The sequence below is a fragment of the Amia ocellicauda genome, chromosome 2 (genome assembly GCF_036373705.1).
Source record: "Amia ocellicauda isolate fAmiCal2 chromosome 2, fAmiCal2.hap1, whole genome shotgun sequence".
In the NCBI taxonomy this organism is placed as follows: Eukaryota; Metazoa; Chordata; class Actinopteri; order Amiiformes; family Amiidae; genus Amia; species Amia ocellicauda.
Window position 1 is genome coordinate 16,016,145 of NC_089851.1, and position 14,821 is coordinate 16,030,965.

Consider the following 14,821-nt stretch of genomic DNA (forward strand, 5'->3'; position numbering starts at 1 on the left):
GTGCTGAAAGCATTCTTTAGAAATGTTGGCCCATATTGATAGGATAGCATCTTGCAGTTGATGGAGATTTGTGGGATGCACATCCAGAGCACGAAGCTCCCGTTCCACCACATCCCAAAGATGCTCTATTGGGTTGAGATCTGGTGACTGTGGGGGCCAGTTTAGTACAGTGAACTCATTGTCATGTTCAAGAAATCAATTTGAAATGATTCGACCTTTGTGACATGGTGCATTATCCTGCTGGAAGTAGCCATCATAGGATGGGTACATGGTGGTCATAAAGGGATGGACATGCTCAGGTAGGCCGTGGCATTTAAACGATGCCCAATTGGCACTAAGGGGCCTAAAGTGTGCCAAGAAAACATCCCCCACACCATTACACCACCACCACCAGCCTGCACAGTGGTAACAAGGCATGATGGATCCATGTTCTCATTCTGTTTACGCCAAATTCTGACTCTACCATCTGAATGTCTCAACAGAAATCGAGACTCATCAGACCAGGCAACATTTTTCCAGTCTTCAACTGTCCAATTTTGGTGAGCTTGTGCAAATTGTAGCCTCTTTTTCCTATTTGTAGTGGAGATGAGTGGTACCCGGTGGGGTCTTCTGCTGTTGTAGCCCATCCGCCTCAAGGTTGTATGTGTTATGGCTTCACAAATGCTTTGCTGCATACCTCGGTTGTAACGAGTGGTTATTTCAGTCAAAGTTGCTCTTCTATCAGCTTGAATCAGTCGGCCCATTCTCCTCTGACCTCTAGCATCAACAAGGCATTTTCGCCCACAGGACTGCCGCATACTGGATGTTTTTCCCTTTTCACACCATTCTTTGTAAACCCTAGAAATGGTTGTGCGTGAAAATCCCAGTAACTGAGCAGATTGTGAAATACTCAGACCGGCCCGTCTGGCACCAACAACCATGCCACGCTCAAAATTGCTTAAATCACCTTTCTTTCCCATTCAGACATTCAGTTTGGAGTTCAGGAGATTGTCTTGACCAGGACCACACCCCTAAATGCATTGAAACAACTGCCATGTGATTGGTTGATTAGATAATTGCATTAATGAGAAATTGAACAGGTGTTCCTAATAATCCTTTAGGTGAGTGTATATATATATATATATATATATATATATATATATATATATATATATATATATATATATATATATTATATATATATATAAAATCGGTTTCATTTTTTATGTATGTATGTATTTATGTTTCCACAAATTACCCTCCGTTTTCATTTACTGAATTGAATATGTACTTTGAAAAACTGACTACAACTGCCGGTTTAAAAGTCTGTTTTTTCATTTGTAACTGAATATGCATATATCCTGATGAATATGCAAAATGGTGATGAACTGACGCTGGTGATGTAAAGTTCATGACGAAAAGACGCAATTCCATTCTAAAGACATAATTCCATAATATTTCGGTGGGGTTAAGGACACGCGACTTGGGGAACATGTGCATTAATGTATTTATCCTTATTAGTGTATCCTGATTTAGATTTAGGTTAATTTTTATGCTGAAAATCAAACACTTTAGCATCGTATTTCTTGACATTATATCATGATGCTGAAAAATTATTACCATACATATTTTGCAATACATCCCAATTATGCACCAGTCTTCATGGTTTAATGTCAGTGACACATTATTTAATCACATCAAGTATTGCTACACACAATGCCTGTGACAAATGTATACAAATTTGAGGCTTTTCCAATTTAAATGTTGTTTTCTCTCCATGAAAGTTGTCAATAGCCAAAGCCAAATATACAGTATCACTGTGCACTTTATAGCAGACTTGGATGGGTTGGCACTTGCTGCACAGTTTGATAGTTATCTCCATAATAGATGCTGCTCTAACAACACCTCAGGGAAGAGAATGTTTTGTTTTGAAATTTCCTCAACATAGGCTGATACTAGATTGTTTTACAAAAGCATTTCATGCAGATGTTAAGCAGTTAACAGAGATAAATACACTCACATATAGTTGTAGCTCAAAGTATTTACATCATTCAATTGAAGAAACAATGCTATTTTGTAATTCAAATTTTGAAAATTAATCTATACTTATGAGTTATAGTCAGAGCTTGCTGAACACTGTTTAAAGGTTGAGTTAAATTCCCTTGCATGACCGTCATTGAAGGGCAAATCGACTTGCAACCATTGCTCCTGATCTTCTCCCCTTCATCTCCTCCCTCCTCAACTCCTCACTCCTCTCTGGCTGTTTCCCCTCTGCATTTAAACAAGCTGCTGTCATCCCACTGCTCAAGAAACCAACCCTTGACGCCACCTCTCCTCAGAACTACTGCCCTGTCTCCCTACTCCCCTTCCTCTCAAAGACTCTGGAGCGGGCGGTCCACTGTCAGCTCTTTCACATTCTGTCCCAACACTCACTCTTTGATCCTCTGCAATCCGGCTTCTGCACAGGTCACTCCACTGAGACGGCTCTCCTGGCTGTCACTGACTCCTTCAGCTGTGCTCGGGCACCTCCCTCTCCTCAGTCCTCATCCTCCTTGACCTCTCCGTAGCATTTGACACCGTTGATCACTCCATCCTCCTCTCCTGCCTCACTGACCTTGGAATCTCTGGGACTGCTCTCACCTGGTTCTCCTCCTACCTCAGTGACCGGTCCTATCAAGTGACATGGCGAGGCTCCTCATCCACCCCCCAACCTCTCCTCACAGGCGTTCCCCAAGGCTCTGTCCTGGGCCCGCTCCTGTTCTCTCTGTTCTACACTCGCTCCCTGGGCCCCCTCATCGCATCCCATGGTTTCTCCTACCACTTCTATGCTGATGATGCCCAGATCTTCCTGTCTTTTCCCTCTTCCGACCCTCTCACCCCCTCTCGCATCTCTTCCTGCTTGTCTGCTATTTCCACCTGGATGCACTCACACCACATCCAGCTCAACCTCTCTAAATCGGATCTCCTGTTTTTCCCCCACTCTTCTTCACCTTCTGCTGATCTCTCCATCTCTCCACCACACTCTCTCCTTCTCCTTCTGCTAAAAATCTAGGAGTCACCCTTGATCCTGCGCTCTCCTACACCCAGCACATCACCACGCTGACACGCACCTGTAGATTCTTCCTGAGCAACATACGCCGGATCCGTCCCTTCCTCACCGAATACTCGACTCAGCTGCTCGTCCAGTCACTGGTCCTCTCCCGCCTGGACTACTGCAACTCCCTCCTGGCCGGCCTGCCTGCATCTACTACACGCCCGCTCCAGCTCATCCAGAACTCTGCGGCTCGTCTGCTATTCTCTCTGCCCCGATTCGCACACGCTACTCCAGTGCTCCGCTCTTTCCACTGGCTCCTGATACCGGCACGCATTCAGTTCAAGACATTGACCCTCACCTACCGCTGTCTCGACCACACTGCACCAAGTTACCTTCAGACACTCGTCTCTCTATACATCCCCTCCAGACCACTGCAGTCTTCCGGTGCCAGAAGACTAACTCTACCTCCTCTCCACTCTCCTTCCTCCCGAGCCTGCTCCTTCTCATCTCTGGCCCCTAAATGGTGGAACGACCTGCCCACCAAAGTCAAAACAGCAGAGTCCTTGACCTCATTCCGGTGCTTACTCAAGACACATCTTTTCCAACAGTACTATGCTTCTTGTTTTTTTTTTTTTTTCCTCCTTGCTCCCTTTCCTGTAGCCCTTTACTGTGACCCTACATCTTGACAGCACTTAGCTTTTACCATCCAGGATGTAGGACCTCACTTACTGTACTTGCCTGTGTAAATTGTAAATTGGAATTTGTAAAATGTATTATATTTTTAATTACTATGTTTTAGTTAAATTGAATTTGTAATGATTGATGCCTTTTACTTAACTGTATTTTTGTACTTTATTTTGCACTTATGTTGTAAGTTGCCCCGGATAAGGGCATCTGCCAAGAAATAAAAATAAATAAATAATAATAATAGGTCCTAACTACGGTTGCCCAGCCGGAGAACAACCGTCGCTAGTTTCGTTGTTGAGAGCTGAAATAAGGTGAACTTTCACCTAATTGGTGACTGTGTTGCTGTGGTTACCAGAACACTAAAATGGATGACAGATTGTTGTGAAGCTGCTCAATTTAATAACCTTGTATCCCTGCATTTATATACATTTCAGAGCAAATTACAAAGCCCAGATAAAAAATAATGCATGGGTTTCAATTGCTGAGCAAGAATGCAATCAACTAATGGGTATGTTAACCTCATTCTAAGTGGAAGTGTTAACTGCAGTGGCGGGCTGTGTTTATTACACCTAGGCCTTCAGTGCTATCCTCCCGCAATTAAACCGCCTTTGAATAACCTCACCATGACACTAGGGCTATAGGTTATTGTCATTCAACATAACCACCCCATATTCACAGTGACAGTAACCTTTATTGAGTGAAATAAAGTGATTTAACACGAGACTCAACACTTATGAGAGTTACAATACACTAATTGCAGAGACATGAATACATGGTGACTGAAACCATCAAGGATGTACGACTATTACATAGTATGACAGGATGCTGCATCACAAATAGACATCACATAGCCCCAATCAATGTCATTACCAAAGAAACATAGAAATCCATGAAACTTACCAAAGCTGCTCATCATTTGAAGACAAAGTCCATTCTCCTCTCTTTCTTTAAAAATAATTCAGTGACATGGTTTTACAGTACATCGGTGCATTTCAGTTCCAATAAAAGGTCCTTCTCAATTGCCATGGAGGCCAGAGCTGACAGTCTAGCCTGCTCAGTCTTATTTCTTGAATACGTTTTAATGTGTTTTAGGGCTGAAAATGTCCGCTCGACAGAGGCAGTAGATACTGGGATGGTCATAGCCAAACATGTCAATGCATAAAGTAGACGCATGCTCCCGCACAGATCTTTCTGCTGAAGGATAGCAAGGAGGTCAGCAGGGCTTTTTCCTTCAAAATCAGTCATGGCATACATTACAGTCAGTTCTGTTTTAAGCCGGGGCAGGTTGAAGAGAGTTCCGTGGCTTTGCGTAAAGCTGGAGAATACGGCATCCGTGAATTTTTTCCGGTATGTGTGAAACTGCTGAGGATCGAGGACGGAGAGAAACATGACTTTCTCATGGTCTTTAAACCGGTTCCGTATCTGGGCAAGGATGTTGTCCAAAATGTTGTTGTGGAGTTTCTGGTACCGTGCATGAATGTCCCCCTGCGCTTGGCCTCTCCATGTGCTTGGCGCACCTGTTTTTTTGCACAGTAGATTCATAAATCTCACCAAATTGCCCTCTCTCCCTCTCAAACTTGTCCATTCTTGCTAGACAGAATTGTACATCGAGTGTTTTGTTCTGCAGTATTCCAAAAAGCATATCCAAATACTCAAAAATCACATGAAATGTGGAAAGCAAAAAACAAAACTAAAAATCATCCAGATGTGCATTGTATTTGTGCACAGAATCCTTGTCGTACTCATCATGGTGTTCTAATATGTGCTCAAATAGCTCCTTTAGGGCAACTCTCTTCTCAAAGACTGTGCTAACCAATCTAGAACTACAGTGCCACCTTGTTGATGCCACAGAAGGAAGACGCCGCTGGCAGATATCGTCAAGCAGCTGCGTGCGCTTAGGGGATCTGGGAAAAAATGGAGCTAGACCATTGAGATGCACGAAAAAGATCCTACATTCTTGATGAACTACATTTCCTACCCTGTGTGTCTGTGTAAACAAGGTCACTGTCTCGCGGCCTTGCTGTGCTATGGTACTGTGCCATAGTGCAACCCTGATACCAAGAGGAACAGAGTCTGCTAAGAACCATCGTACAAACCCCCCTTATATTAAACATTAGGTATGCCTTACATTTTCCCCGGTTTAACCATAAATGGGTTTTCCTAATGAGTTGTCAGGCAGAAACCGAACTTGCACTCATCACGGGGGTACTGTTATCTTTCTCTCCTGTCCGGTCTGCATAAAAGTGCCTGTAGTTTGTAACTCCTCTAAGACTGTTCTTGAGATTGCCTCTTGAACCTCTTCCTTGCAACTGCATGTAATAAAAACCTTTGTTTGGAAACATATATCTCTCTCTGGATTTCTACGACTCTTCAATTCTCTAAGCTTCGATGCCCCTTGAGTCAGTACTAAATTAAGTTGATGTGCATATCAATGCATAAATAAAGACATATGAGCCCTCACCTTAACTTTAGCCTGCACCCCATTTAGTCCAGATGCCATGATGGCAGCGCCATCAAAGCACTGTGCCACAACTTTATCCAGGAATTCGTGTTCCTCCAGGAATCGGATAATGAGAGCAGCAATGTCATCAGCCCGCTTGCCACTCGTAACATCGTGAAATCTGACGAACCTCTCCTTAACACCAGTGTCTGTCACATAACGGAGCACCAGTGCCAGTTGGGCTGCAGTACTCACATCTGTAGTTTCATCCACCACAACTGTGACAAAAGGTGCTTTATTGATCTCCCTTTTTATCTCCTCTTCCATCACTTCAGCTATAGCACTAATCAGGTCGTTTTGTATTTTGCCTGAAGTCCCAGTAAACACTTTGTTAGTGGAAAGGTGGTAACGCAAGTCTTTGTCGTACTTGGCCAGAAAGCAAATAAGCTTGACATAGTTACCCCTATTTGTGGACTCCTTGCTTTCATCGTGTCCCCTAAATGAGAGCTCTTGTTTACCCAGAAAGAAGACACAATCGATCAGTCTTTTCAGTATTTCCCTATTTTTCTTGACTTTTTCGTTGTGGAGCCCCGTTTCCCTTCACATTTGTTCGCTGAGTTGTAGATCCACTCGGGTGTCTCAGAATGCTTTCAATAGCACGGTTGCTTGCAAGTGCCCTGCCGTGCTTTGGTGTCTCATTGCTGCCTTGGTTAGGCAATTCAGGTTTGCAAACCCAGCGTTGCTCTAAACACCATATCGGTCGATGCAAATAACAGGCATTCCCAGCAATACAATTTACAATGTTCCTTCAACACTGTAAGCCAGGTGTACCTTTTGTAGTTGCTCGATTGGGACAAACACACTCAGGGACACAACTGGAAATTGGGCTTCAAGGCATTCAAAACAGAAAACAGGAGACACTTTTTCACAGAGAGTAGTCACAATCTGGAACAAACTCCCCAGCGATGTGGTAGAAGCTGAAAATTTGGGAACATTTAAAGTCAGACTGGATAGGATCCTTGGATCACTCAGTTATTAATGGACACCAAATGAGCACGATGGGTCGAATGGCCTCCTCTCGTTTGTAAACTTTCTTATGTTCTTATGTTCGAAAGTGCCGCACAAATCCTTTCCCTGGCTAGGACAGGGCTGCTAGCTGCGGGGTTGGTCGACCCTTCCTCACAATGTCCAGCTTTTCTTGAAAGGTCCTTCTCAAAAAAGGTTTTGCCAGTAAATCCACCACCAAATCCATTTCTTCTCCTCCTACAGCTATCGTGCTTTAAAAAACAACAGGGCTAAGTAAAAATCGAAACAAAAAATCTAAAGCACTACATCTAAAAATCTAAACGTCACAAAAGAAAGTTTAAATAAATCACGAAAAATGCTGACGTAGGCGGCTAGGCCAGCTAGAAGGCTCTGTCAAAGAATACGCCCAAAATGGCAAACTCAAAATCTGATTATTTAAAGAATATGAACATCGTCCCCATTTGCTTCAGAGGCAGAAAATCTGATTGGATTAAAGCTCTAATATACATGAGTTTCACTGGAAGCAGCACAAATGAGAGAGAGAGTAGCAATGAAATGACGTTAATAGACTGATGGGAATGAACTTTGTATAATACATATAGCATTAATGAAAATATATATTAAATTATAAAAATATAATTTTATGATTCTGACAATCTCTAGGCCACGGACCGCCTCTGGTTAACTATTTACCATGTAGCATTTAGGCTAGCACACAATGTATCAGAAGTTTGCGATTAAGTTTCATAGCTCAATGCATGTGCAATATATATACACCGATCAGCCATAACATTATGACCACCTGCATAATATTGTGTAGGTCCCAAAACAGCCCTGACCCATCGAGGCATGGACTCCACTAGACCTCTGAAGGTGTGCTGTGGATCTGGCACCAAGACGTTAGCAGCAGATCCTTTAAGTCCTGTAAGTTGCGAGGTGGGGCCTCCATGGATCGGACTCGTTTGGCCAGCACATCCCACAGATGCTCGATTGGATTGAGATCTGGGGAATTTGGAGGCCAAGTCAACACCTTGAACTCGTGATTCATAAGACCAGGCCACCTTTTTCCATTGCTCCGTGGTCCAGTTCTGATGCTCACGTGCCCATTGTAGGCGCTTTCGGCAGTGGACAGCATGGGCACCCTGACTGGTCTGCGGCTACGCAGCCCCATATGCAACAAACTGCAATGCACTGTGTGTTCTGACACCTTTCTATCAGAACCAGCATTAACTTTTTCAGCAATTTGAGCTGTTGGATATATGTTTGAAAAACAATGCTACAGAGATAAACAAGAAAGCCGGTGTGTTGTTTTCTCACTAACTCCCAGCCTCCAACAGCAAAGTGTGATATTTAATAATAAACATGGAAAACTATTTTAAACGCCTTATTTTATTTTGGGTAAAGATTAATATATTTAGACTATTTAGAAGTCTCCAAGATTTATATGCTAAAAGGACTAGTGTAATAGTCTATGATATGATCAGTTATATCTGATTTAAAATAATTATGTAATACTCTTTCACATTAGATTCTCTGTACAACTAATTTCAAATTTAGATAATATGACATCATATCAGATGGGTAAAAATAGAGCATTGTCCCAGGTGGTGAATTCCCTGGTTCACTCGAACCACTATCCCCTTCAGAGCAGAGATGCCCAATTGCAGGAAAACACAAATTCATAAAACTAACCTAATTGCAAAACTTTGATTGTAGATTTTCTTTTTATTAATAAATACGAAACCAGGGCGACAGGGGCGTGTCTGATTGGGTTCCTTCCCTTGGCCACCGGTACGTGACAGAAGACACAGCCTGACTTTGGACCCAGCAGAGCTGACCGCCCTGCAAACAGCGAAGACTATGCAGGATGCTCGCCTAGGTGAACACGAGGCAAAGTTGGACCAAATCACCTTTACACTGGATCAACTCCTCCATTAGATTCCAACAACAGGCAGCCCTCCCATATTGGCCTCTGTCGGTGCTCCTGCGACCGAGGTTAGATCCGACCTGCAGTCCTAACTGGCATGTCAGGTTGAGGATCTCAATTTGGAGGAACTAATTCAATTAGCGGTCTGTCTGGATCACCTATGAAAAGCCAGACGAAGGCCTCCCTCCACTGACTTTTCCCGGCAAGCGACCAGGTTCTTTCCACGATCCCTTCCTGTCTCTGATCCGGAACCCATGCAACTCAGTTGCACACGCTTGACCATGGAGGAAAGACAGCGGAGGATGCAACAGCACCTCTGCCTGTACTGCGGTCAGGCAGGTCATTTCCGTGATTCCTGTTCAGTTCATCCCAGCTCTTCCCAGGATTCCGCTGTAAGTACAGGATCATGTCCCTTACTGACACATATGTGTCACATATGAGCTCAGGTCACACGGGGTACTAAAAGTCTCTTTGTATCTGCTTTGTTGGACTCAGTGTCAGCGGGGATCTTCATACACAGCGTCACCATAGAATGTCTTGGGATCCCCCTCATTCCCGGTCTCCCTCCTCTCCATATCACTGCTGTGAACCATCAACCCATTGGCACTGAAACCATCACCCGAAGAACAGTTCCCATCACCCTGCAGATCAGACTCCTTTACACAGTGGAACTCTCTCTGTTCGTCATTGACTCTCCCGGCGCAGACGTCATCCTTGGGCTTCCCTTGTCTTTCCCATCGTGAGCCGAATATATCCTGAAGGGATGATGATATTCTCTCAATGGGTCCACAGTGCTTTTCGCGATGTCTCTCCCTGCCCTGTCGAGCTACACACATAGAGAGCCCTCTCCTTTCCACCACACCAGAGGTCCCACTGGAATACACAGCCCTGTCAGCAATATTCAGTAAAACCCGGGCCTCCCGCCTGCCTCTGCATCGCCCAGGGGATTGTGCCATCGAGCTACTCTCTGGTACATTGCCTCCCAGATGACGTGTCTATCCACTTTCCATTCCCGAGTCCCAGGCTATGGAGGCATACATACAGGAGGCTTTGGAGCTCGGGATCATTCGTCCATCTCCTGCTGCTGCCAGTTTCTTTTTCATGACCAAAAAGGATGGAGGACTTTGGCCGTGTATTGACTATTGGGGGCTAAACGATATCACAGTCAAATACCGCTACCCTTTGCCGTTAGTGCCTGCTGCACTGGAGCAAGTTCATGGAGCTTGCTTCTTCACCAAGCTCGACCTCTGCAGGGCATACAATTTGATCCCGATCCGTGTGGGAGATGAGTGGAAGACAGTGTTCTTTACCAACAGTGGTCACTATGAGTATCTGGTTATGTCCTTTGGTCTGGCTAATGCCCCTTCAGTATTCCAGTATTTTTTTAACAATGCTCTGAGATTGCTTTGCTATCGTGTACATAGATGACATTTTAATTTTTTCCCCCGATCTAACCACTCACATTTCCCATGTTTGCCAGGTCCTGCGAAGCTTGCTGATGAATGGCCTCTTTGTCAAGGCGGAGAATTGTGAATTTCACTGTGAACGCATCAGCTTCCTCAGGTACATCATCAATGAAACGGGGGTCCACATGGATCAAAACATGGTAAAAGCGGTGGCTGAATGGCCGCAGCCCAGAACTGTTAAGGATTTACAGCGCTTTCTAGGCTTTGCCAATTTTTACAGGCATTTTATACGCAACTTCAGTTCCATCACCTCCCCTTCAACTGCACTGCTCAGCGTCTGACGCCTTTGCCGGGTTGAAAACCCTGTTTACCACGGCTCCCATACTGAAGCATCCGGATCCTGCCTCGGAGACTGGAGTGGGGGCTGTGTTATCCCAATGTCACGGTCAGGCTGCCAAGCTCTTCCCCGTGCCTTCTTTTCCAGGAAGCTTTCCTCCACTGAACAAAATTACGACATCGGTAATGCCTCTCAGGCCATGGTCTCACATCTCCATTGATTTTGTCACGGATCTCCCCAAGTCACAGGGCAACGTGGCAGTGGACCAATTTTGCAAGGCGTGCAGAGTGATTCCCCTGAAGGGCATTCCTTCCGCCCTCAAGACTGCAGAGTTCTTTTTACGCACGTCTTTCATGTTTATGGAATGCCGGAGGACATATTGTCCAATCAAGGTCCGCAGTTTACGTCATGAGTATGGACAGCATTCATGAAAGCCCTCAATATAAACATCAACCTCACCTCCGGTTACCACCCCCAGTCAAATGGTCAGACGGAGCGGCTGAATCAGGAGATTGGCCGTTTTTTGTGGTCATACTGCAGCTCATCCAAATCTGAGTGGAGCCATTTCCTGCCATGGGCTGAACATGCACAAAACATCCTCATCAGCCTTTCCACAGGTCTCACCCCCTTTCAGTGCATCCTCGGTTACCAACCTCCTCTGTTTCCCTGTTCTGACAAGCACTCTGAGGTGCCGGCAGTGGATGACTGGTTCAGGCGCAGTGATGAGGTTTGGCAGGCAGCCCATGTCCATCTCCAGCAAGCCATCAGATGTCACCAGGCGCAAGCTAATCACCGCCGATTGCCGGCACCTCAGTACCTTCCTGGACAAAAAGTAATGGTTGTCCACGAGGGACATCTGTCTCAGGCTTCCCTGCAGAAAGCTCAGCCCTCGCTTCATCAGACCCTTCACCATCCTTATCAACGCCGAGTACTGGACTGTACCTATTGCCCTGTTTTCCAACCCACAACCATTGCCTGTTCCTGGACTCCTCTGATGCTCTGCACCTGAGTTCCTTCTCTTGGCCACTGGTAAGTGACAGGGGGTGAATACTTTTGAGAGCCACTGTACATGGGAAACCTACTGTCATGGCATTATTGCAGTTGTTCACATGCAGTCTTCAGTATGCTAGGCTTCAATCTCTCCTGTCTTTCAACATAATTCTTCAAATAAATTATTGTGCACAATCTGATAGAATTCCAAGAGTTCATAATTGAAAATCTCCATTTGGAAAACAATATCTTACGCCTAAATAGTAATTAAATGTTATCTATTAAAAAAAAATTGGAATTATAGTATACTCTATTGATTAAAGTTACAGGGGAGGGGAAAAAACATCAATAAAACTTCAAACCCTACTTATAGGCACAATGACAGCCTTCTCATATATTTGACACTGCTGTTTTTCACAAACACTTAAGGTCTGCAAAAGTGTTTTCAGGTTGAAAGATTAAGTGAACATCTTTTAAAACTGGTCACATAGGCCATAAATACCCTAAATATAGTGTGTAAACAATAAGGTTACCATGGTGAAAAAAATCATATTGCTGCAATTCTTGTTGCTAAGGCAACTGCTGTATTCAACCCTGCCATGCATGCTATTTTTTACATTATGTTCATTGAGCAAAAATAATGGCAACAACACAAATTGAAATGGTTGTTTAGCTTAAGAATTCAAATGAAAAAGCACATTAAAAACAGACCATACAAAACATATAGGTCTATAGTAATTTAGCTATACAGTGTACTCCATATAACCAACCTTGAAATTGAGGGTCACCTTCCTTTGAAGAAAATCTGAGCAGTTCAACTTCAGGCATTTTCCGTCATGTAATGTATTCAGCAACTAGACTGAAAGAAAAGCTTTTTAGTATTATATAGGATTAAGGATTTCAAGTGGAACTATTCTTTATGCCAAGCTTTATTGAAGAGAAAACATTCATGGATATAGTCAATAAATGTTAACCATAATTTACCATAACATTTTGTGGCGGTAGACAACATATTGAAGTTCAGGGACAACCCAGAAATATTGTTAACAACTTATTTCAGGGGCCATATAATCATCTTCATCATTTCTGTTTATTTTTCTTATACTTGTTTACCCTCTCATAATAAGTGCTTTAAAATATGCAAACATTAATCATTTTTCTCTGTAAATTGTGTACTATAATGGGTTCATGCAAAATACTACAAACACAGAATCCATAGTACAGGGACTATTATGTAAATTATTGATAGCAACTCATGTAGAACACGCTATGTTACCTAAAATAACATTGGATAGTCCTTGACTAGTGTTATTTAGGTCTGTGAAAACAGCCCTATTAGTACAAAAACAGACTACCTTTGTCTAATAGACCTTGGCCTGGATTAAATAAAAACTTGATCCCTCTTGACAACTGCAAATTCTACATGCCACACTTGATGGCAGCTTTCTCTAGGCCAGAAGCGTCTTATGTTTTCTCAATGGAGATCCATCATCAAGTGATAGCTATGGAATTGGAAAGTAGATTTAAGTTATCATTACACCCAGGTACTTGCTTTGGTTAATTTACACAATTCCTTTATTAAACCTATGCTCAGTTTGCCATTACATCAAACTGAATATACTTCAGTACATGTACAAGTATTTTAGGAATAGCTGAACATGAAAAGAGTGACCTATTCAAAAACAAAATGCAGGCTGATGCACTAATTAAACATAATTAAATCACAATCAAGCCTGGGAAACTAAAAATAATAATTTATGCTGGGAGATAAAGCCTCCAAGCAAAATTGTGATATAATTTTGATATATTTGAATTACAATATTATCCATATGCAATTTATGCACTGCATTTTGCAATATTAAATGAACTGTGTGTTTGGGCAATTCAAATGATTACTTAGGCCTATCTATTTAAATTTCCATGCATTCCAATACAGTTGTATTCCAATAACGATATACAGTGAAATACAATCTTGTTCTTCACTAAAATAGCTAGGTCGAATGGAAAACAAAACTGTGTAGTACTTTCTTTCTCAACACAAAATACACAGGTACGATACTATGTTGGTATGCTGCAGTAAACTGGAAACCCGCCTCGCCTTTGGCAGAGAATGAAGTAAACGGTAACTTATTTGCGACAGTTATGGAAAAGCGAGTTTAAGAACAATCTAAAAACGTCGGATATATGTATCGGCTTAGTTCATGAGAAATCAAGTTTAACAATGCAGGATCAAAGTTCTCAGGTATTTCACACGGTGATAAGCCAGTTCCACGATTAATTAAAACTGCAACTCCAACAGTTCGATTAAATTATAAAGATTTGTTAAATACTTACAAGTTTCCGCTCTTTGTATTATTTGTTTAAAGTATATTTTCATGCAATCATGCACTTCTGGCTTGGTGCACGCATTGGTGTATTCCCTGCGATGCACGGCCGGTGCACTGTGTCGGCTGGTGTCCAGGCAACAAGCCCAGCTTACTGCAGGGAAACAAGTTACAGTTACAGCCCGCACGAAATGCACTGCATTATTATTATTATTATTATTATTATTATTATTATTATTATTATTATTATTATTATTCCAAGTAAAGGACAGCCCTTCTTGCAAACCAGTGGGTTTAGATTCCTGGCTTAAAATAAATGATTTAAGAGCAAGGACACTATTGTTTATGTTTTATATATTAAGTTTTAACACCAATCAACACTATATTGAAAAATGCAGTGTTTCTTTGTACCAATTCTGATTCTGTACTTCTTTAAGCTTCCATTTCTGTTTCATTTGCATATTATTGCTGAAATCAACCCTATTCATCCGACTTCATGCTTGTTGAGCAAACTCTCCAAAACACTACCTCACAACGTAATCTCTTGATCATATGATTAACTAGGTTGCTTTGTTGTTTTGTTCTTAACATTTACAGTATAGGCTAATTTAGCTCACATCACAAACCACTGTTGTTTGTTTTCCCAACAGGAAATTGAAAATATAAGCTTT

General features: G+C 42.7%; 1 protein-coding gene across 1 annotated transcript in view; it reads right to left on the reverse strand.

The window, feature by feature from the left end:
• ccdc178 (coiled-coil domain containing 178) overlaps window positions 1–14,329 on the reverse strand; it is a 119,474-nt gene extending 105,145 nt beyond the window's left edge. Inside the window, exons 1-2 of the mRNA XM_066689666.1 lie at window positions 14,161–14,329; window positions 12,597–12,685 (exon numbers count right to left, since the gene is read on the reverse strand). Of these exons, the coding sequence (XP_066545763.1) occupies window positions 12,597–12,654 (58 nt within the window). The 5' untranslated portion in view covers window positions 12,655–12,685; window positions 14,161–14,329. The remainder of the gene's footprint in view (window positions 1–12,596; window positions 12,686–14,160) is intronic.
• Between the last annotated feature and the right edge of the window lie 492 nt (window positions 14,330–14,821).